This window comes from Bos mutus, chromosome 5 (genome assembly GCF_027580195.1).
Source record: "Bos mutus isolate GX-2022 chromosome 5, NWIPB_WYAK_1.1, whole genome shotgun sequence".
In the NCBI taxonomy this organism is placed as follows: domain Eukaryota; kingdom Metazoa; phylum Chordata; class Mammalia; order Artiodactyla; family Bovidae; genus Bos; species Bos mutus.
The window spans coordinates 9,478,895-9,503,785 of record NC_091621.1 but is presented as its reverse complement, the minus strand read 5'-3'; the positions used below and the strand labels follow the sequence as shown (position 1 = coordinate 9,503,785).

Below are 24,891 nucleotides of genomic sequence, written 5' to 3'. Positions count from 1 at the left end.
GGTGGGCTTCTGAGCAGAAGCCAGAAATAGTGATGATTGATCATCAGTTATAAATACCTGCCCAGGTATGAGACATGTTATTTCCATCTCTCCCAGCTGAGATTTTCCTTTTGAATGAGGTGGCATGCATGGCACTGCTGCAAGAATATGGACTCTAGCAATAGCCTTGGAGGTCTGGCATATTGTTTTTCTTCATACTGCTATGTAGAAACTGATATATACTGTGATCTCAAATTTTTTTGTGTTTACACTTACAGTTGACCCTTGAATAATGTGGGTTTGAGTTATGTGGGTGCATCTATCTGTGGATGTTTTTCAGTAATAGATATTATAGTACTATATAGTATGTGGTTACAACCATAATGTGGAGAAACCATGGATATGAAGACCCTGCTCTGACTATAAGTTACAAGCAGGTTTAATCCTTGTGCTGTTTATAACTATATACACAAATATCACAAAGAAAAATATTTGCTATGGTGGGCAAAAATGGTTGAGAGACACTGACTAAAAAGTATTTCTAAAACCATCAAACTACATGTAGTCTCATCCTTCTCCCCTACCAGATGGACTGTCTTCCTGAATTTTTGCATTTTTTATTACCTTGCTCTAAAAATCATTTTACCATGCATACATATGTAGCCTTCCAGAGAAGGCAATTGCAACCACTCTAGTACTCTTGCCTGGAAAATCCCATGGATGGAGGAGCCTGGTAGGCAGTTCATGGGGTCGCTACGAGTCAGACACGACTGAGCGACTTCACTTTCACTTTTCACTTTCATGCATTGGAGAAGGAAATGGCAACCCACTCCAGTGTTCTTGCCTAGAGAATCCCAGAGACGGGGGAGCCTGGTGGGGTCGCACAGAGTCGGATACGACTGAAGCAACTTAGCAGCAGCATATGTAGCCTTAACAACTTATTTTACGTTGATTTTGTTTTGTGCTTTGTAAAAAATGATATCATGCTGTATAAAGTCTTCTGTGACTTGCTTTTCTTCTGTCAATGTTGTTTTTAAGATTTTGCTTACTATAAGATGTATCATTCGTTCTTTTTCCCTGCTGTATAATATTCTATATGACTATACAATTTATTTATGTTCGCCTATTCATTGATATGTATTGATTCCCATTTAAAATTTTTTCTCTTATGAATAATGCTGCTGTGAACATTCATATACACATTTAATGGTTTGTCAGGAATTTATTAGGGTTATGTATGCCAATGTTCCTTCCAAGGAGTAAGCGTCTTTTAATTTCATGGCTGCAATCACCATCTGCAGTGATTTTGGAGCCCAAAAAAATAAAGTCTGACACTGTTTCCACTGTTTACCCATCTATTTCCCATGAAGTGATAGGACCAGATGCCATGATTTTAGTTTTCTGAATGTTGAGCTTTAAGCCAACTTTTTCACTCTCCTCTTTCATCAAGAGGCTTTTTAGTTCCTCTTCACTTTCTGCCATAAGGGTGGTGTCATCTGCATATCTGAAGTTATTGATACTTCTCCTGGAAATGTTGATTCCAGCTTGTGCTTCTTCCAGTCCAGTGTTTCTCATGATGTACTCTGCATAGAAGTTAAATAAGCAGGGTGACAATATACAGCCTTGACGTATTCCTTTTCCTATTTGGAACCAGTCTGTTGTTCCATGTCCAGTTCTAAGTGTTGCCTCCTGACCTCATACAAATTTCTCAAGAGGCAGGTCAGGTGGTCTGGTATTCCCATCTCTTTCAGAATTTTCCACAGTTGATTGTGATCCATACAGTCAAAGGCTTTGGCATAGTCAATAAAGCAGAAATAGATGTTTTTCTGGAACTCTCTTGCTTTTTCAATGATCCAGAGGATGTTGGCAATTTGATCTCTGGTTCCTCTGCCTTTTCTAAAACCAGCTTGAACATCTGGAAGTTACTCCTTGGAAGGAAAGTTATGACCAATCTAGATAGCATATTCAAAAGCAGAGACGTTACTTTGCCAACAAAGGTCCATCTAGTCAAGGCTATGGTTTTTCCAGTGGTCATGTATGGATATGAGAGTTGGACTGTGAAGAAAGCTGAGTGCAAAAGAATTGATGGTTTTGAACTATGGTGTTGGAGAAGACCCGTGAGAGTCCTTTGGACTGCAAGGAGATCCAACCAGTCCATTCTAAAGGAGATCAGCCCTGGGATTTCTTTGGAGGGAATGATGCTAAAGCTGAAACTCCAGTACTTTGGCCACCTCATGCAAAGAGTTGACTCACTGGAAAAGACTCTGATGCTGGGAGGGATTGGGGGCAGGAGGAGAAGTGGACGCCAGAGGATGAGATGGCTGGATGGCATCACTGACTCGATGGACGTGAGTCTCAGTGAACTCCAGGAGTTGGTGATGGACAGGGAGGCCTGGCGTGCTGCGATTAATGGGGTCGCAAAGAGTCGGACACGACTGAGCGACTGAACTGAACTGATGCCAAGTTCAGTTTTACATGATGATGTTAGTGTGTTTTCCAGTGTTAGTATATCAGTTTTCACTCTCACCTGTAGAATGTCAGTTGCTCCACATCCTTGGCAACTTTTGATATCATTGGGTATCTTTAAGTTTTGTTCATTAGACTGAATGCTTTTTCCGATTTTTATTTTGTGTTCTGTTGTTTACATTTTTCATTAATAAAAGTGTAATTTTGATAAAACACAAGGAACATTCATTTAGTTTGAGTTATTCTTTAACATTACTCAGTCAAGGCTCAGGGTTGAGTGTCTTAAACTGGTCCCTTTCTCTTTGTGTGCAGACAGTACCAGAAAAAAACAAATTAAATGGCCTTTACTTCAGAGACGGAAAATGTCGAATTGACTACATTCTTGTGTACAGAAAATCCAACCCCCAGATGGAAAAGAGAGAAGTATTTGAAAGAAATATTAGAGCAGAAGGATTACAAATGGAGAAAGAGGTAAATGGTTTGCCTGAATGAGAAAAGTATATATATTCGTCAGTTCATATCAAGAGACAATTTAAAAATAAGCAGTTAGTAGAGTAACTGAATGTTTCATTTTCTGAGGCTTTGCCAATCTGCAGTGTATGGAGAATTTTCCTTCAGTTAGACTCTGCAGCACAATTTGCCTTTGAGAGCATTTTGATATCCAAAGATTTCATAAAAATCAAAATATTCCAATTAAATGGATTGTTTCAAAGTGTTATTTTACCTGACTTCCTACATCTGCTGCCTCTCTATGTTAATGGTGGGTTCTATTGGGTTCACCAAAACGTTCATTCAGGTTTTCCATACCATCTTACAGAAAGCCTGAATGAACTTTTTGGCCAACCCGATATTCACATGGATTTTAAAAAAAAACTTTGGATAAAATGCAATCAGCTGACCCTAGAGGCTCTTTTTACATCTCAGGAAACATCATGGGTTTGGGTATCCTCACACACTGGAAGAGACTGTCTGGCTGATTTGGCCAAAAACATCCGAGACTTACAAAGTGTTTCTGGTTTTAAGAGATGTTCAGGATGTTTTATCAGGTTCACAAACTCAAGGGTTACCTTATTAGTGTTTACTCTTCCCCCTTCCCTCCTCCTCCACAGGGGAAGTTTTGAAGAAGGTATAAGAGACCCAGCCAGGCCTCTGATAATAACCCACAATGGGACTGTTGTGCACCCAGAAACGCTGTGCACTTTTCTAGAACTTGGCCCTGTTTGCTGGATTACATAACTCCTCTCACATTTTCCCTAAACATTGTGCACAGCTTCTGGAGTTTTTCATAGTCAAGAAGAACATGTTGCAATTAAAAGTGTTTGCTTCTGCTGCTTCTCTTCAAGGCTGAAGGATGGATCTTTGAAGCCAGGCATCCCTGTTTTCTTTGTATGGGAAGGGTTGCATGCTGTTCCTGGGACTCTTCTGATAAATAGGGTTTTTTCAGTTCCGTTTGACTAGCCTCAACCCTGGAGCATTTATAAAATAGAAGCAGTGTTTTTCTGGAATGTCTCCAAAAAGAGAATTAGAAAAACGGTGAGATGAGTATGGCCTTAAGGGAACAGGTTCTCATTCTCAGGAAAGTGGAAGCAGATTGCTCAAAAGACTGCTTCAGTTGGAGTTTCCCCTGGAGCAACAAACAGAGTTAAATATGTTGCTTTTTCCATTTTTGTGGGATTCTGGAAAATCTTTCCTATACCCACTGGAATATACATTTGATAAACCTTGTTCTTTAGATAAGTTGTATGTTGGTATCCAGTAGACAGTTGTGTATTCTTTTCTTAACATTAATAGTGCATTAATATTTTATCCCTAAAAATCATTTCTTCATGTCTTATTCTAAGTTTCAGAATTTTTATATAAAAAAATAAAAGATCTGAATTGCCGCCTGATCTAACGAAAGTCCTTCCTGTGATCCATTCTGACTCTGTCAAAGTTTTGATTCCTGTTAAAACTAAGTAGCTTTGTTCAGTTAATGAAAGATTTATATTTTAAGCTTCATCATTGTTCTCTCCATTTCTGGGGCTTCTTTTGTGTAGGTCTTTTCAGTGTCATTTCATGACTTTGAAAAGTTAAAACTCAAAAAGCCTTATACTTTTACAAATAATGTACATTACTAAAGAGTTGACAGCTCTCCCGTATGTTTCCTGGAAGTCTTCTGTACTGCAATATTCAGCTGCCAGAATTAGAGTGGGTAGCTAAGGAAGGTTTCTCTGCCTTCTAATGGGAACTTTTGCTGTGCAGTCCAGAGTTGACCAGAGTATGTTAGATGGATGGCTCATATGATTTTAGTGGCTTACAATAATTTTGTTTGGTTCTAATTTTTAGAAATTTTAATAGCTAGGTATTTATTTTAATTATGGAAATAATAGCAATTGGGAAGAGTGATATCACCATCTGGCAGACTTCATTCAGCGCTTATCTAATGAACACATAAAGAAGTTGTGGTACATATGCACAATGGAATATTACTCAGCCATAGAAAGGAACGAATTTGAGTCAGTTCTAGTGAGGTGGATGAACCTAGAGCCTGTCATACAGAGTGAAGCAAATCAAAAAGAGAAGAACAAATATGGTATATTAATGCATATATATGGAATCTAGGAAAACGGTACTGATAAACCTATTTACTGGGCAGCAATAGAGACGCAGACGTAGAGAACACACTTGTGGACACAGAGGGGGAAGGGGAGGGTGGGAGGAGTTGAGAGAGTAGCATGGAAACATATATATTACCATATGCAAAATAGATAGCCAGTGGGAATTAGCTGTGTGATGCAGAGAGCTCAACCTGGTGCTGTCTTACAACCTAGAGGGGTGGGAGGGAAGTTCAAGAGGGAGGGGACATATGTATACCTATGACTGATTCATGTTGATGTATGGCAGAAACCAATATAATATTAAAAGCAATTATACTTTAGTTAAAAAATAAACACTTATCTAAGCATCTCTTTCTCCTCTTTCCCCCAAAAGTTTTTCTCTTGGTGGCAGCTTCCCTGCAGTGTTCTTTCTACTACCAAAAGTTTGGTTTTCCTCTTTTTGGAAGCTTTTTCCTAAGCAGCTTCTCCCTGTGGCCCACACTCTGCATAAGCAGCACAGTTTGACTCTCAGTTCCATCTCCAAGCTCTGCTTTGTATTTTCATGGTCTCAGCCGGCTCAGCAGAAAAAGGGTCTCTGCAGGATCTTCCTTGCTTAGAGGCAGCAGGAAATTATAGCTAAATTAATTTTCCCTGTCATAATTAATTAAAATAAAATGTCCCTTGTATGAACAGCAAATCTTCATCTTTATTTTTTTTTTTAAGAATTGCTTTTTATTAAACCATCAGAAGCATTTTTGAGCTTCCCAGGGGGCACAGTGGTAAAGAATCTACCTATCAGTGCAGGAGATGCAAGAGACGTGGGTTTGATCCCTGGGTCAGGAAGATCCCCTGGAAGAGGGCATGGCAACCCACTCCAGCATTCTTGCCTGGAGAGTCCCATGGACAGAGGAGCCTGGAGGGCTATAATCCATGGGGATCACAAAGAGTTGAACATGACTGAGTGTACGCTTGCATGCAGAAGCAGTTTTATTTAAATCAAGTATTCTCATAAACAACTGCAATAGAAAGCCAGCAATTTTAATAGCTATTTCAACTTCCAGAAGTTATTTCCACCTTTTATACATAAAACAAAGAATTTAGTTCAAGGTGAAAAGGAAAACCCAGGGGACTTCCTGTGAATCCATGTATACCTGAAATGATGAACCCTGAATAAATTTTATGAATTATTAGTATCTTCTTCATTAGTTGTGTGTCATGATGTCCAATAATTACAGAAAATATCTCACAGACTTAGAAGCTTTTATGTCCAAATCAGCAAAGACGGGATCTCTAGTTGAAGTTTAATAGGAGAATTCTCATCTCTTATAACATTGAGAATCATGAAACACAATCAGGAAATTCTTTGATTCATGATAAAAGCGAGGATCCAGTCAAATTTCATCTTTCTTGAAAATCTAACCCCCTACCTATCCAGTCAATAAGTAAGTGCTTGCTTTAGCACCGTGGGTCTTTAACATTCTGTAACTCATCTCTCATGTTAGTTCAGAGAAAGCAATTGATAGCCAAGTTCCCAAATAAAATATCAAATCCAAGTGATTTTCTTCTCAAGTGTCTATTTAAAGAGACTCTCTTCTTTAAAGGTAAACTCATGTTTATAAACCCACATTTTCTATTTTAGTTGTTTTTTTTTTTTTTTTTAATTTTGTGTCCATCATTGACTCTTTGGTACCCATTTGAAATCAGTATCAATGAGGTTTATCTTTTCCTTTTTATAAGGGGTCAGGTTGTGGATGACTTTGGAATGTATGAGTACCAATTAGATTAAAGGAGCACCCTTCCTCTTTAGAATCATGCAGAACATAAGGGAAAACTCATATCATCAGGTGTTTACAAAATAACTGTAATTATATAAATCATACCATCTTGATGGTATCTTGATACCATCATAATTCACTCAACAAATACTTATTGCACATTCACTCTCTGCTAGGCACTATCTTAAGCACTAAGAACACAGTAGTGAATGAAACAGACAAAAAATTCCTGCCCTGTTGGAACTTGAGAGCAAAGTAAATAAGTAAATCTATGTAGAACAACAGTAAATGCTGAGAAAAAAGTAAAGCAGGAAGTGTTGAAAGGGGCTTATAAATTTATAAAAGTTAGTAAAGATGGCTGTCTCTCCCAGGGACCAAGAAAGCACATACAAAGGCCCTGAGGCAGGAGGATGCCCGGTGCATTTATGGAACAGGGCAAAGGCCAGTAGGACAGGAATTGACTGAGCAGGGTAGAGAATAGTGAGAAACTGTATCAGAGAGGCAATGGAACAGATGGCATCAGATCTTTGAGATCGCTGGGCAACTTTAGTTTTTCTCAACATGACATGGAAAATCATTGGATGGTTTTGAGCCAAGGCATTATAAGATGTGGTTTCTGTTTTATTAGGGCCACTCGGGTCTAGGGAAGAAGCAGAGATGCCAATTAGGAGATTTGTTGCAAGAATCCAGGAAAGACGTGATGACAGCTTGGCTAAATGCACAGCAGAGGAGATGTTGAGAAGAGTAGTGAGTAGAGCCTGTGGGATTGCAGATAGATTGAATGAGTGATGTGAGAGAGGAGGCGGCACAGGTGATTCAGCTGTCTGTCGTACACTGTTCGTTTAAAGAGTTAGAAGAAAGGAATCACCATTTACAGGGAAGCAAAGGGAAGTGAGTCTCCTTGTAGATGTGTTAAGTTTGAGGTGTTCCGGTGGTGCAGATGTTGAGTAGGAGGGAAGATTGTGGAAGACAGGGAGAGATCTGGGCTGGAAATAGACTTTTGGATGATAGGAGTCAGCAGAGAGGAGCTAGAAGGAAACCTTGAGAGTGTGGTGTTCGGAGGGAAGTGTGTCAGGAGGGAAGGACAGTTGTGTCCACTGCTGCTGATGGAGTGAGTGAGATAAAGACTGAAAGTTAGTCATTGAATTTATCATCATGGAAGGTTTTGGTGAGCTGGGCAAGAGAAGTTTCCACAGAGAGGTAGAAGTGAAAGTATGACTAAAGTATATTCAAGGAAAGAACGGGAGGAGAAAATGTGGAGAGAACAGATAAAAATAGCTCTTTGAGAGAGTTTCACTGTAAAAGGAAAGAGACTGGTGTAAGAGGTGGAGTCAGATCAGATCAGATCAGTCCCTCAGTCGTGTCTGACTCTTAGCGACTCCATGAATCGCAGCACACCAGGCCTCCCTGTCCATCACCAACTCCCAGAGTTCACTCAGACTCACGTCCATCAAGTCAGTGATGCCATCTCATCCTCTGGCGTCCCCTTCTCCTCCTGCCCCCAATCCCTCCCAGCATCAGAGTCTTTTCCAATGAGTCAACTCTTTGCATGAGGTGGCCAAAGTACTGGAGTTTCAGCTTTAGCATCATTCCTTACAAAGAACTCCCAGGGCTGATCTCCTTCAGAATGGACTGGTTGGATCTCCTTGCAGTCCAAGGGGCTCTCAAGAGTCTTCTCCAACACCACAGTTCAAAAGCATCAATTCTTCAGCGCTCAGTCTTCTTCACAGTCCAAATCTCACATCCATACATGACCACAGGAAAAACCATAGCCTTGACTAGACGAACCTTTGTTGGCAAAGTAATGTCTCTGCTTTTGAATATGCTATCTAGGTTGGTCATAACTTTCCTTCCAAGGAGTAAGCGTCTTTTAATTTCATGGCTGCAGTCACCATCTGTAGTGATTTTGGAGCCCAGAAAAATAAAGTCTGACACTGTTTCCACTGTTTCCCCATCTATTTCCCATGAAGTGGTGGGACCGGATGCCATGATCTTCGTTTTCTGAATGTTGAGCTTTAAGCCAACTTTTTCACTCTCCACTTTCACTTTCATCAAGAGGCTTTTGAGTTCCTCTTCACTTTCTTCCATAAGGGTGGTGTCATCTGCATATCTGAGGTGATTGATATTTCTCCCGACAATCTCAATTCCAGTTTGTGTTTCTTCCAGCCCAGCGTTTCTCATGATGTACTCTGCATATAAGTTAAATAAACAGGGTGAAATCAATAAACAGATGTTTTTACTAAGATGGGAAAAATAACTGCATGATTTCATGATAATAGAAGTAATTTGAGAGACAAAACTGATATTGTGGAAGAGTAAAGGAAGAATGTTTAGACCTGTGTTTAGTACTTCAAAGCACTAAGTAGAGCGGCCACAAGTTCCTCCCATGCAGGGACCTACCTGCCTGCATCTGTGTCCGTAAAAGTAGCCTTGCCCCTGGTGCTAAAGGTGTTCTAATCGTGCTCCCAGCTAAGGCCAACCTTTTGCTTTGGGCTGGAAAAGGAAATGGCAACCCACTCCAGTATTCTTGCTTGGATAATCCCATGGACAGAGAAGCCTGATGGGCTACAGACCGTGGGGTCACAAAGAGTTGGACACAGCTGAACAATTGAGCACAGTTTGCTTTGGGTATCACACTCCATCTTCTCAGTCCTACTCAAGGACATTGCCCCCTCCAAAGATAAAATACAATAAACTTTAAAAACAAATCCACAAAGTCACGCAATGTGTCAAAACAGCCTATTTCTCTTTTCACTTGTTTCTCAGGAGGATTGGGAAAATCTCACTGTGGTAAACATCTGCGTAGCACTCAAGGTTGGGAGTTGGGGATGTTTTTCTTTGAGATGATGACAAAAATAGTATTATTAAAATTCTCACTCTTGCCCTTATGAACCACTTACTATTATCTCCATTTTATAGGTGAGACAGTTGAGGCAAAGCAATAACTTGCCCCAGGTGACAAGGCCAGTAAGAGATACAGGCCACATTAAAACCTGAGCCTGCTTACTCTTTACCCTTGTATCATGTTGATTCTTGCTATCTGAAGATGGAATCTCAGGGTTAAACAAGGTTAGGACATGGGTGGAGTTTTGAAAGAGAACCGGGAAAACTGGAGTGCATAGTGAAATTGGGTGCTATCTAGACATTTCCTTGCACTTTGGCGGCCAGTAGTCATAGATTTGAATCTTGGTTCAACAGCTTATAAGCTGAGTAGTCTTGAGCAACTTATCAAAGTTCTCTGGATCTCAGCTTTCACATTTTTAATAATGAGGATGATATTATTTACCATGAACAGTGTGAGGATTAAGTGAGCCCTTCCAGGTGAATACAGAGTACAATGTAAATCTTTTTTATTTTACCTGTTCCACCTTCTATTCATGGCAAACAATTTATGATTGTGATATAAAACTTCTTTGTGAAATATTTTAAAAAGTGACTCAAATTAAGGAAATACAGGAAATAAAAATATTATAGATAATATACACAGACTTGGCAGAAGCATGATTTTAGTCTGTTACTTGGCTAGTGGTTATGGTGGACAGACCCTGAAACCCTGCCTCCTGGTTTTAATGCCTTTGTATCATTCCCTCTCCTGGAGAATAGGTGACTTGCTCTTAACCAACAGAATATGGCAAATGGGATGTTACTTCCATGGTTATGCTATGGTATGTAAGACCCTGTCTCAGCTGACAGACGTTGGGCTCTCTTTTGCTGGCTTTGAAGAAGTAAGCTCTCATGTTGTGAAACTGTTTATGAAAGGGGCTCTGTGCAAAGAAGGAGGGCTGATCTCTTCTTAGAGCTAAGAATTGCTCCCAGAAACTGGCCAGAAAACAGGGACTGCAGACCTGCATCCTCAAGATGAGCTCTGCCAACAGCTGAGGGATCCTCAAAGGAGATCTGTCTGCAGTTGAGCTTCTGTTGAGACTGCAGCCCTGGCCAAGACCTGTATTGTAGCCTGGCAAGACCCTGAAGCTGAGGGCCCAGCTATGCTATGTCTGGTTTCCTCACCTACAGGAACTGTAAAGTCAGTTCAGTTCAGTTGCTCAGTTGTGTCTAACTCTTTGCGACCCCATGAACCACAGCACACCAGGCCTCCCTGTCCATCACCAACTCCCAGAATTTACTCAAAGTCATGTCTACTGAGTTGGTGATGCCATCCAACCATCTCATCCTCTGTTGTCCCCTTCTCCTCCTGCCCTCAATCTTTCCCAGCATCAGGGTCTTTTCAAATGAGTCATTCCCTTGTGGCTCAGCTGGTAAACTCAGTAATATGTGTTGTTTTGTTGTGGTGATTTGTTCTGCAGCAGTAGGTAACTTAATACGGTGGTTAAGAGTCTGGGGTCACACATTCTGGGTTCTCATTTGTTTTCATCATTAAAAGCTGTGTGCACTTGGGAACTTTAGCTTAATGAGGCTAATGATGAGAGCTATTGGGTTAGCCAAAAAGTTTGTTCAGGTTTTTCCATAAGCTATTATGGGTTATAATACTGCATGGGTTATTATACTAATTAAATGAACTCATTCATATCAACTGCTTATCTCTGTACCTGTCATATTGCAAGCAAGTAATAAATCTTTATTACCATCATTATAGTTATCATAACAGCCAAACATAGTATATGAACATTAATACTTCAAAAATAGTTTTTCAAGGTAAAGTCTTTGGAAAATTTATCATACAGTGTATAAATACCTTAAAATCTAATCATTAGAGTAGCAACATCAACTGACTATATATTGCTAATAATGTTTATGTATTAATGAGATTGCTGATTACCTTCAGTGCTCTTGGAAGAACTTAAAATACCTTAGGTAACATGTTTAGCATTGTCAAGGTTCAGACATTTCTGTGCCCAGAGAATTTGGTTTTAGATTCATCAGGGAATAAAATGGTGTATCAACCCAGAACTAAAACACTGTGCTCAACTGCCCATCCTGGTCTTGCTTGACACCTATTCAGGGGAAATCTATACAAAGTTTCCCCATTGAAGGTGCTGATCTCACCACGACTCTGCCTTCACAGGCTTCCTGCTTATCCTACCCTTCCTATTCTCATCCCTGATTATGTTCCACAACCGCTGTTACTATAGCTGTTCTCTCTGGATCCAGAACTCTGAGAATGAAGGAAAAAGGACCAGAGTCTCCTCCCTTCTTTATAGTTCAAACCATGATAAATATCTAAAACAAATGTCAGGACAAACTGAACTATCCAAATTCATGTCCTCTAGTATTTTCTGGAACCCCCTCCACTTAATAATCTCCATTTTCTGGTATGTCAAACATATGTTCTACCAAGGGTCTCAAGTTGGATTTGAAGGGAAAGGAAAATTAAGGACAATCCTAAGCACAGAATGAAGGCAGATTTTCTTGTGAAAATCAAAGCCCTGGAAATTCCTTGAGTATTTATGTTAATCTGTCTGGGCCGCTATAACAAAATACCATATACTGAATGGGGTATAAATAACACAAACTTATTTCTCATAGTTCTGCAAGCTGGGAGTTCAAGGTGCTGGTGAAAACCTTCTTCCTGGTTCATATACAGCACCTTTTTGCTGTGTCTTCACATGATGAAAGCAGACAGGAGCTCTCTGAGGTCTCTTTTTTAAAGGAACTAATCCTATTTTTGAGGAATCCATGACCTAATCACCTCTCAAAGGCCCTAGCTCCTAATACCGTCACATTGTGGGTTAGAATTTCAACGTATAAATTTTAAGGGAATACCATTCAGATCAAAGCAGTACCTTTCAGGAGTTCATTGTTGATCCATACTAACAGTGGCCTTTTTAAAAAGTGGTCTCTGAGGTTGAATGTTTTCCTAGGCAGAAGTGGAGCCTGAGGTGAGGATTCTTGCAAAGTTGTTGTTGGGTAGAGTGAGCTCAGGAGAAAGGGATGTGGGGAAGTAGCAGAGGTCTGAGGAGAAAAGCCAAGCTGAGAGTATAGTCTCTATTCCAGGTAGAGAGTTCTGGATCTGGTTCCCTTTCAAGCAGAGGTCCTCCTACCCATTAATCATTGGCCGAGGCTGGGATATGGTGGGAGGCAGATGCTGCCCCTGCTTGGCGGAGGGTAATTCTTCAGCACTCAAGGCTACTTGGCTTCTGGGCTGTACACCATCAGAATTCATTACCAGTGATGCTATATCTCTACTGATCATATGTTGCTGTTCAGTTAGTAAAGTCCTGTCTTGACCCTTTGTAACCCCATGGACTGTAGCCTGCCAGGCTCCTCTGTCCATGGAATTTCCCAGGCAAGAACACTGGAGTGGGTTGCCATTTCCTTCTCCAGGGTGTCTTCCTGACCCAGGGATCAAATTTGCATGTCCTGCATCAGCAGGTAGTGGATTCTTTACCACTGAGCCACCTCATCTGTGGCTTTAGATGGCCCACTTTGAGATTACAGCAGACAGGAAATTCATGTGGTCATGATGGGAGTGAAGAAGAGAGAAAAGTGCACAAAGACACTTACTTTGCTTTAATTTGCCCAGTGTTCCCTCTAAGATACTCCATCTTAAAGGCAAGGATTCCATGTGGCTGGTATAATCATCTTTGAGGGCAGAGATGTTTTGTTGGTTTTTAACAATAAGACTGAGCCCAGTGCTTAGCTTGTGGGATTTTGAGTTTGTCACAAGAGATTGTAAATAGCTGATTTCCATGGCTGTGTCTGGGTAGCATCAATCAATTTAGCTCCAGGATTTCTCAACCTCAGCAGTACTGATGTTTGGGGCTGGATAATTCTCTGTTATAGGAGGCTGTTTTGTGTACTATAGGATGTTTAACAGCCCCCCTACCCACTAGATCCCAGCAGTGCTCCTACCCGCATCCCACCAAGCTATGACAACCCAAATGTCTTCAGGCATTGTCCTGTGTCCCCAGGAATAGGTGTATAAAATTGTCCCTGGCTGAGAGCTACTGAGTTAGACTCTTAGATCCAACTTTATGCAGTTGGTTGCAGTGTCTCTGAGATAGCTAAAGGAATTCAAGGCAGCTGTTCTTTCATCCACCTGGGCTAAATAATTTAAGCACTCTTAATATCAGACTTTTGAATCATAAAGATCCTATGTCTTTGAAGAGATAATAGGGTAAATTAAGTTTGACCTTTCAAGCCAGACAACAGGAATTTAGATCCACTTGCTACTTCATCACTTACTGAGTAAATACCCAGATGAGACTCTTAAGCACTCTGTGCCGCAGCTTCTTCATGTGGATAAAACGAGCTAGTATATTGTAGCCTGCTTAGAAGAGAGTCCAGTGCATATGAAGGGCCCAGTGAGTGGTGGTTGTGGGTGTTGATAAAGACAAGAGTGGTTTCAGCCCCAGGTCACCTTGTGTTCTGATCTCAGACATTCAACCCTGTACCCTCTTAGACTGAAAGTCCCTGGCCTGTGTCTAGGGAGAGCTGTGGGGATCTGTTGGGTGGCACCCCCACCTCATCACCAGGGCTCAGTCCTTCTGTCACCTACCACTGCCCTGAATCAGTCCCTCAGAATCAGGGCTTCATTGTCATGGGTCCATCTTAAGATTGTTTCTCCAAATGGTGGAGGGTGTGGGACTTTCTCCTCTCTCTCTCATTCTTTCTTTCTCTGGCTCTGTTTCTCTCTTCCTCTTTCTGTCTCAGTCTTCCTTTCACTCTGACTTGTGAGATTGCTTTAAAGAGTGGAGGGCCTACTTATTTTTACCTTGACTGTTTTTGCTTATTCAGGAAGACAGAATTTAAGCAAAACATTTCTGTTGCCAGGTCAAGATGACCAGTACACAGTTATCCTGAACTGATTTACTCAAAGAATCATTCTAAATCAATACATACTTACATGACTCATGCGTATTCCTTTGCTTAAGACAGAATATTAAGGGGAAAATTACCCGTTATGTAAGACACAGCTGAAGAACCAAAATCATGTTATGAACTATTGTTACCATCCCACGAGAAGAAAATTAATCTAAAAGATCTTCTCACTGGTCTAAATTGAACTTGTCTGATATAAAACACATTTCGCATTGTTTTTACATACCAAATGTGGGCCAGTAGAGTTGCAGCTATGAAAGGAACTGAAAGTCTTTTCTTCATGATGTTATTTTTGTTGCTGTTGTTCTTACTATGTGTTATGTTAAGTTGCTGAAAATTACACAAATTATACACTAGGGATATGTTAATTATTCATTAATGAGATGGAGTGATTTCAAAGCTTTGAAGCAGTCTGGAAAACTGTAAATTCGAGGCTCCTGCTCATAATCCTTACAAGTCGAAAATCTGACAAAGGTCAATTGTAAACTGAATTTTATTATCCAAGCCTGATATACTTCATTTGCAAAAGTGATGATGCAGCACTGTCCCTGGAGGCTGAGACCAAGCTTTAACTCACTTCCTGTTATGGCTTAGGCATATTTTAAGAGCAGTGATGGTGTCTGATGATTCCCTTTCCAAACAGAGTCATTCTTCATTCATCAAATATCTAATGAGCATCATGTCTAATTATTAAGGGAAGAGAAGCATTAAATAAGTCAGGTGTGATGAGAGCTGTGAAGAAAATACACAGGAATCCTGGGAGGGAGTCACTATTTTGTCCAGGAGTTCAAGGTAAATCTCCAAGATAATGAGTGAACTAAGAGAGAAGTTGGAATATGCATTTCTAAACCCAATTCTCAAAAGCCCCTCAGAGTTTTCCCACTATTGGGGTTACTTTTGCTTGCATTTTCCCATATGTGGAGTGGAATGAGGGTTGGAAGAGTAAGTGGACCCACTGAATGCGGTGGGAGTATGTCCTGTAGGAAGAGGAAAATGGGTTGATTTGGCTGGGGTGGGGACAGAGAAGATGACCGTGTTTGCATCTACATGACCTTGCCCAGGGCCCAGAGCAGGGGCCAAATCAAGTGCCTGAGCAATACTGGGACCTTTGCTGACCTGTTTCCAAACCCCTCCCTAACTCGTCGTTTGCCATTCATTAGTTCAGCTTCCACCTCTTTTGGTGCTTCATCTTTCATGACCTGACGCACTTTCATCTACACCTACATCAAATTTCTTCTTTGAAAGGCTTCCCTAGTGCTTGTAGCTGTTTGGGCCTTCTCAGTTTAGAGTTATGCAGAAAACAAGCCACTGTATGTCTTCTAAGCATGAAGTGTTTGATACAGAGGCTTGCACCATTGATGAAAAGGGCAGGGAGGCCACCTTCAATTGTTTCCTGACACATCGTAGCAGTGGTCCCAGGCACTGACCTGGAATCCACTAGGGGTCCCAAGAATGTCTGACAAAGATGACTCTCAAAAGACTTACTTGAAGCTGTCTCTAACTTACACAACTGTGACTACCTGGAGGGAGAAACAGCCTCTTCTACTTTCCAGATTTCATTTTCCTGAGTGCATCCCTCATTGTTGACTCTAACCCACAGCTCCACAGGAAGGGCATTCTGGGAAATGTGGTCCCAGTTTCTCCCCAGCAGTGCAGAGGAGACTTCAGAAAGAGGGGCGGAAATGCCAAGATGACAAAAACAGCATAGCACAGCCACTACCCCACCTCCTTCCAGGTTTGACCACCTAGCCCTTCATTTAAGGCTACGCCAGCCCCTTCTCTGTCATACTCAAAAGGTTTACAGTTGTAAGTCATAAATCCTAACACAGGAAGTCCCCCACATACAAACCTTCAAGTTACTAGTGGTTGTGCTTTTGTGTACTTTACTGTACAATGCACACATTATGCTTTTGTATACTTTATAGCACTGTATACAGTCCAGTAGTATGTGTGTGTGCTCAGTCATGTCCAACTCTTTGTGACCTCGTGGACTGTAGCCCACCAGGCTCCTCGGTCCATGGGATTTTTCAGACCAGAATACTGGAGTGGGCTGCCTTTTCATCCTCCAGGGGATCTTCCCAACCCAGGGATTGAGCCTGCATCTCCTGCATTGGCAGGAGAATTCTCTACCACTGAGCCACCTGGGAAGCCACAGTATAGTAATGAAGTATCTTTATTTCAAGCCCAGGGTGTCTGGACGCAAGGCTAAAAGCAGTGGTGATGTGGCTGGTACTGCTAAAAAGCGCCCCCTGATGTACTGTACTACTGTACTTTTCAAGATACTGTACTGTAAGATTGAATTTTTTTCTTTATTTTCTGTGTTTGTTTTTTATGTATTATTTGTGTGAAAAATATTAGAAACCTATTACAGTAATAGCTGATTGTGTTAATGGGGTACCTAGTCTAACTTTGTTGGACTTACAACAAATTGGACTTCTGAATGTGCTCTTGGACTGGAACTCCTTTGCACAGAGGGGACTTACTGTGCTGCCCCTCAAAGTGATGATGGAACAGCTTTCATCACGAGGCTGTAGCTGGATATATTGCCCACAGTCGAAATACCTCCCTCACACCCACACCATTGTTCTGATGCTAACCCCAGGCAGTTCTTTGTTCATAGCAGAGCTAAATTCATTGAGACCGAATCTTTAATTAGACATTCAGACAGTAGCAGTCCCCTGCCTGCATAAGGAGACATCTGTGTATCTGTGGTGCATGAGAAAGGGAGAGGACAAAGAAAAGACAAGCTGAAAACTCCCCTCACAGCTGAGTAAAAGGGGAAGGTTCCCACCACCACTTGCGGCTCCTGTGGTGTTAGAGGGTCCATCATCACGTGTATGGGGGGAATGTCATATTCTAGGTACAGTATCAGGCAGTGGAGAATCAGTAATGAAAAAGTGTTCCTTTTATCTATTGTTACATAACAAACAACTCCAGGACTTGTGGCTTAAAACAGCAGTTGTTTATTTTACTGTCAAGTCTGCAGTTGGGCAGGGCTCTGCAAGACTGGCTCTTTTCTGCTCCCTGGGTCATCCTCCCAGGAAGCTGGTGGATCCCCTTTCAAGGCAGCTCTCAGCTGAGAGCTCAGCTAGGTCTGCAGGCTTCAGGCTTCATTTCTTTCCATGTGGATCTCTACACAAGCTTCTCTGAGGCTCCCCTGCCACAGGCCTCCTTATGACATGGTGCCTGGGTTCCATGAAAATGAAGCAAAAGTGCATTTTTAAAAAATTAAAATATAGTTGATATTGTGTTAGTTTCAAGTATACAACAAAGTGATTAAGTTATATATTTTTCACTCTTTTCCATTATAGGTTATTGCAAGATATTGAATATAGTTCCATGTGCTATATAGTAGGTCCTTTTTGCTGATCAGTTTTATGTATAGTATCAATAGTTTGTTAATCGCCTTCTCCTATTTATCCATATCCCTTCTCTCTTTCCCCTATGGGAGCTTCCCTGGTGGCTCAGATGGTAAAGAATCTGCGTGCAGTGCAGGAGACCCGGGTTGGATTCTTGGGTCAGGAATATCCCCTGGAGAAGACAATGGCAACTAACTCCAGTATTCTTGCCTGGAGAATTCCATGGGCAAAGGACCCTGGCCAGCTACAGTCTATGGGATTGCAGAGTTAGACACGACTAAACAACTAACCCACTCCTCTCTTTCTCCTTTGGTAGCCATATATTTATTTTCTGTGACTGTGAGTCTGTGTCTGTTTTGTATATGTATAGATTCATTTGTATTATTTTTTAGATTCCACATATGAGTGATACAATATAATATATAATACATAGCATATATGGTATAATAATATCATATAATGCCTTTCTCTGCCTGGCTTATTTCACTTAGTATGATATTCTGTAGGTCCATTCATCTTGCTGCACATGGTAATATTTCATTCCTGTTTTGTTGTTCAGTCACTCAGTCATGTCCAACTCTTTGTGACCCCATGGACTCCAGCACTCCAGACTTCCCTATCCTTCATTATTTCCCAGAGTTTGTTCAAACTCATTCCTGTTTATGGCTGAGTAATACTTCCTTGTATATATATGTGTGTATATATATACCACTTCTTCTAAAATCCATCAACAGATGTGCATTTTTATGACCTAGACCCAGAAATGTTTCTTCTGCTGTGCTCTATTGGCAGAGACAGGAACAAGGGGAAGGTACATAGGTTCTACCACTTGATGAAGAGAGGCAAGGTTCTGGAGACATGTGGGATGAAAGCTATTGTCAGGGCCATCTTTGGAAAATATAGCATGCCACGTTATACTCAATGTGTTTGAGGAGCTCATTGACTAGAGGTGAAGACGGGCATGAAACAGATGACTAGAATACAGCCCGAAAAGTTTTCTATGGAAACACCAAGAGAACTTCAGACTCTGCCCAGAGGTTTCAGGAAGGTTAGAAGCAGTGACCTGGGCCTTGAAGGATGAATTGACAGAGCAGCGAAGTAGAAGGGCATGGAAGCAGTTTGAGTGGAGGCAAAATAATTTGCAGTGGAGGCATCATGGCCCTTCTAGCAGCTCTGCTTCCCCAGTTGGAGTAGGAGTCCCATGAGGACTGCATGGGTTTACCCACAGAGCCTAGCCTAGTGCCTGGATCATCACTTCACCTTGACTTTCAAGTTGTTTACACTCATTCAGCAATTTCTCATGAATATAATTCTCATCAGACATAACTGTCCTCATAGGCCTTGATGAGTGTACTGATTCTGGCCAGATAAGCATTTTTTTAGGCATTTGCTTTCCAAAATGGTCTAAACTATTATCACTTAGCTTCTTTGCAACCAAATCCACCCCAACCATACTTCTATTTAAATAGTGTCATCTTGTTGCTGGATTTCTTTCAAGCTAGGTGTTTTACTCAGCCAACTGCACCAGTATAACCTGAAAACTCAACCAAGATCATGACAGTTTTCCAACAAGATGGTGTTTATTGCTCAATAGAGTTCTTTGTTGTTCATCTCCATTCTCTATTCTGATTTGTTCCACACAGGTTGAAATTAAAAAGAGCTTTAGAGAAGACTGGGAGTAGAGCAGGCAGAAGAATGAAGGTGTACTACACACAATTTTCCTTGACCTTAGTCCAGTAGGCAGTAAAGAAAATGACACACGGTGAGACCTGGTGTCCATTAGTGTTTCAGAAATGTGTTCTGTCTCCTCTTGGGGCCTCTCCTCATCTGCGGACTGACAGTTCTTTGCTTTAACCAGTATATTATTTTGGGTTGCACAGCAGTAAATCACTTTGGCATTCATTTGAGGCTGCCTCGATTCAGCTTTTCAGACTCTAATAAGTGCCTGTGGGTCTTCTGAAATCTACTCCTTCATTCAGTGACTCATGGATCACACTGTGTACATTACGTTTGGGGCATCCACTCTTGCTTCTTTTCTGACTGCCAGAAGGAATCTTTTACCCTTCAGTTCTCTGTACAAGCTCCAGTGGAATGAAAAACCCCTAGTCTTGATTGTTTTCGTCACACAGTGGTTTATTTAGTTTGCAAAACAAAGATAGCAAGTAGTAAGTAAGTACTGTAATTTAGTTTGTAATTGTTCTTTTCTTCTTTTTCTAGATACACTTAACAAAGATATACCTTAATCTCTCTTTGAAATGAAGTCACTTTAGGGAAAGAATTCTAGGTAAACCCTTAAATACTTGGAACTGAAACTTGCTTTGAATGGGTTTAGATATTTCACATTGTCACTGGAGAGGGCATTGACTATCATGATGAGCCTGCTGATGAATTGTCCCAGCCTCTCTTTTGACCATCATTTCATCCCCCTCATTACTTCACTTCTATTCCAGGGTCCATCATTATGACCACTCATTTACAAGTACTTCAGTTCTCTCATTCCCTCATTTCTTTGACTTATTTGCCTGGCAAAGCCTTGACCTTGATTAAATCCCACCTTCTTTGTGCCTGCACCTGAACAGGTTGAATGTTCCTAGAAAAACATGCTTTATGACTACTCTCTCGGACAAGGACCAGAGTACCAAAGAGTGCCAGGGAGCCTCGTGGGTGTGCTTCCCTCCTCACCATAATGAGCAATTATATTCATTTCTTCTTCCCACCCTTCCTTTCTTGGCCTCTTCCTTTCATTCATTCATTTTAAAAATATTAATTGTTCAATAAATGGACAATCCCTGGCATAATTCCAGACATTGAGAATACATCAGGGAACCAAACAAAGAGCTCCTGTCCTTGTAGTGCTCACCTTTTCAATGCTGAAGTAGGGAGGACCCCTTCCAAGGCATGAGAGTGGGCCCTCGTCTATCACTCAGAAATGAATAGTCTGAGGGGCACATGTGCTGCCAGAGCAAGAGACTTTATTGGGAAGGGGCAAGCAGGCGGAGAGCAACAGGGTAAGGGAACCCAGAAGAACTGCTCTGCCACGTGGTTCGAGGTCTCAGGTTTTATGGTGATGGGCTTAGTTTCTGGGTTGTCGCTGGCCAGTCATTCTGATTCAGGGTCCTTTCTGGTGGTGTGTGCACTGCTCAGCCAAGATGGACTCCAGTGAGGAGGGTTCTGGGAGGTTGGCATCTCCTTTTGACCTCTCCCTAATTCTTCCAGTTGGTAGTAGTTTTGAGTTCCATGTTCCTTACCAGGACCTTCTCAGTACCTACTACCTTACCTGACCAGGGTGGTCAGTTTCAGTCAGTGTTGCCCCTAACATAATGAGTGAGACAGTGAAAATAAACTAATAAAAATAATATGGCATGTTAGAATATGATGTAGCAAAGGGAAAAGTAGTGCTGGAGGGTGAATGAATATGCTTTCTAAATAGGGTGTGATGTCGGGGGCTCACTGAAGGTGACATCTGACCAAAGACTGAATAGGAGTTGACCAGCTGTAATTTCCCACCATCTTCTTGCCCCTGCACCCTCTCACCTCCTTTATCTGTACCCCCACCACCCACCCAGGCTCTGCTTATAATCTTGTCTGTACTTCGAGAGAGACTAGAAGCAGTCAAACAGGCTTTTCTGTGGCCATCCCCACTCTCACTCTCTGCCTTCCTGCTGTTACTATGCTCCAAGTGACTGCCACTGTCCTGGGAGCCCTCCAGTTATGTGCTGAATCCTTCCCATTTCACCTTCTCAAGGACTTTGCTTCTGTGATCATCTCTTCTCTCCTGCATCATCAGTTTTTGCTCTCTACTCAATCATTATAAATATGCTCCTGTAACTCATAATAAAAATCCCTTGACCACCCCCCCATATTCTCTTCCAATGACCACCTCACTTCCCTTCTCCACTCTACAGAAAAACTTGTTCAATGATTTGTCTAGTGTCCTTGTCTCCACTTTCTCACTTATGATTCTGTCTCTTTCTTTTTTAATTGAAATATAGTTGATATGGATTTCCCTGGTGGCTCAGAAGGTAAAGAATCCGCCTGCAATGCAGGAGACCCTGGTTTGATTCCTGTGTCAGGACGATCCCCTGGAGGAGGGCATGGCAACCCATTCCAATATGCTTGCCTGGACAGAGGAGCCTGGCAGGCTACAGTCCGTGGGGTCACAAAGAGTTGGACACAACTGAGCAACTAAGCACAGCACATAGTTGATATAAGTACTGATAGTTTCAGGTGTGTAGCAAGCAAAGTGACTGTTAAACATTTTTTCAGATTATATTCCATCATAGGTTATTGAATATAATTCCCTGTGCTGTGTAGTATGTCCTTGTTGCTTATCTATTTTATGTATAGTAGTTTGTATCTGTTAATCCCATATGCCTAATATGTCCCTCCTTCCCTCCCTCTCCCTTTGGGTAATCATAAATTTGTTTTCTATATCTGTGAGTCTATTTCTGTTTTATAAATAAGTTCATTTGTATCATTTTTTTTAGATTCTACATACAAGTGATATCAAATGGTTTTTTGTCTTTCTAAGTCTGATTTACTTCACTTAGTATGATAATCCCTAGGTCCGTCATGTTCCTGCAGTAGACATCATCTTATGCCAGTTGTCAGTTGATGGGCCCAGCCTCTTTTCAAACTACTGGATCTGGGCTTTTTCCCTCTGTAGACACTGTTTTTATTAAGATCAGTTTTAAGCATACCCAGCACTCATGCCATTTCTGTTATCCTACTTGCTTTGTCAACAGCATTTGTCCATATGGTGGGTTATTGCTTTCTTGAGAAACATTATTTTCTTGACTCAGAAGGCATCTCATGATCTCCTGATTTCTCCCTTCTTTTCTGACCCTTTCTCAGTCTCCTTTTCTCACCCTCCTCTTCCACTTGACCTCCAGCTTTTAGAGCATCCTAAGATCTGGTCGTGGGTGCCTCTCCTTCTGTGTCTCCTTATAATCCCATAAAGTTCAATGCAGAGCTTTTATATCACTTCTATATGTCATTCAAGGCTTGAAGCAACAGGGTTTACTTCTTGATCTCAGGATAGCAGGGAGTGGGGGAAGAGTTACCATTTACGTGTAATCATCAGGGACCCAGCATCACAGTAACTTCATCCAGAGACCTGCCTTTGTGGAAGGGAAAGGCAAATTGCACACCAGTCTTCTAGGCTTCTGCTCATAGCTCAGTAGCCTGAGCATGTTCTATGGCTCCAGCCTAACCACTGGGTCAGGAAGCCCAGCTTTCTCTGTGCCCAGAGTAGAGGAGAACCTGATGCCAGTGATCCATGGATGGCTCCCACACAACATGATTTCAAATACATTATATAATTTTATGTGTAATTTGTATCTATATATACCTATCTATATCTGCCTTTCTCTCTATCTTGGCCCGATAAAGTAAGCAAAGGAGTTATATTAGCATTACACCAATGAGGAACTGATAGGAGATGAAGTATAATCTATCAGCTACATTTCTGATCATATAAGCCCCAGTTTTTGACAGCTTTTTCATAACCTATAGGTAAAAAAGCAGTTTGTAAACTATCACTCCTTGCACTGTTTTTGCATCTTCTAGTTTCTGTCAGCATTCCACCAAAAGATAACTAGAATAGGCCTAGGAAGAATATGATAACCTTTCCAAGTGCATTAGAAAGTTATTTCCAAATTCAAATTGCTGCTTCACTGGCAGCAGACAAGATACTCACCTGTCCTTTCTGGGTCATGCTTGTTTCATGGCTGTTAATCACCACAGCTTATTAAGGACATAATGACACATTGATTATTGACTGGGTCATAACTGTGAATAGTTATCAGCAGGTCAATCATTCATGATAATATAAAGTGTAACTGTGATGATACAGTTGTCTCCAAGTTCAGCTTATCTAATATATCAACTTGAAGAAAAAGAGAAACGTTATGATGAGAACTTTTGGAGTTGGTTAGATCAGAAATGACATTGCTTACTTCTGAGAAGAGATTTAGTACTCCATGAACGGAACGTCCACAGAGGGAACATTTTCTCTCCTACCCTCCCATTGGGCATAAGACCAACATCTATTCATATTCATCACATTGTACTCAGCATAATTTTGCAGTTAGTTGATCTGATGAATTGTGAGTTCCCTGAGATCCAGGACCATGTTTTAGCCTTTTCTGTATCCCAGCTGAGTACCTAGGATGTTAAGTTTATCTTTAGGTATTTGTTGAATGACTATGAATGGTTATGTTGTGAAGTGGATAAGACATTTGTTTTACACAACAGATATACTGTGATAATCAGGTGATGGTGGAAGGGTATTCTGTCTCAGTGTGTATTAATTAGACTACTCATCAGATATAACTCCTCTTCCTGGTGTCCTCATAGACAAATGGGTCCAGATGACAACTGTTCAGTGAGCTGGGCGCAGAAGTGGTGTGTGTCCTCGTGAAACCTTCTGAGCTCTGCTTTCCCTCTGGCACAGTCACCCTCAGCATGGCTGCCTGAGTCACTGCAGTAAGCTAACCTGCAGTGAACACATATTGGCTTGGCCAGAAAGGTCATTCAGAACCCGAATGAAATTTCTGGCCAACCCAATAATACAAGCAGGAAATAGAACTTTATCATAGCACAAGCCAATAGAAGCAATGCAATTCTAAGATTTTGGTAACAGTGTATAAAAAGTAAAAGATAGGTGAAATTAATTTTGATGTTTTTATTTAATATAGTAGATCTAAATTATCATTTAAATGTGTAATCAAGAGATAAAGAGATACTTTATATTCTTGTTTGCAGACTTCTCAGTCTTCAAAACCTAGTTCATGTTTTCCGCAGATCTCAATCTGGACTAGCTGTATTTGAAGCACTTAGTAGCTCCCATATGGATAGTATAGTACTACCATTTTCAGTCAGTTCAGTCGCTCAGTCTTGTCCAACTCTTTGCAACCCCATGGACTGCATCAAGCCAGGCTTCCCTGACAAACACCA

At 41.2% G+C, this 24,891-nt stretch overlaps 1 protein-coding gene across 11 annotated transcripts in view; it reads left to right on the top strand.

Moving 5' to 3' along the window:
- Positions 1-24,891, top strand: part of ANO4 (anoctamin 4) — a 439,368-nt gene that overhangs the window by 245,220 nt on the left and 169,257 nt on the right. For all 11 annotated transcript variants that reach the window (XM_070370271.1, XM_070370269.1, XM_070370272.1 and 8 more), the window contains one exon: positions 2,758-2,916. In XM_070370271.1, the coding sequence (XP_070226372.1) occupies positions 2,758-2,916 (159 nt within the window). The remainder of the gene's footprint in view (positions 1-2,757; positions 2,917-24,891) is intronic.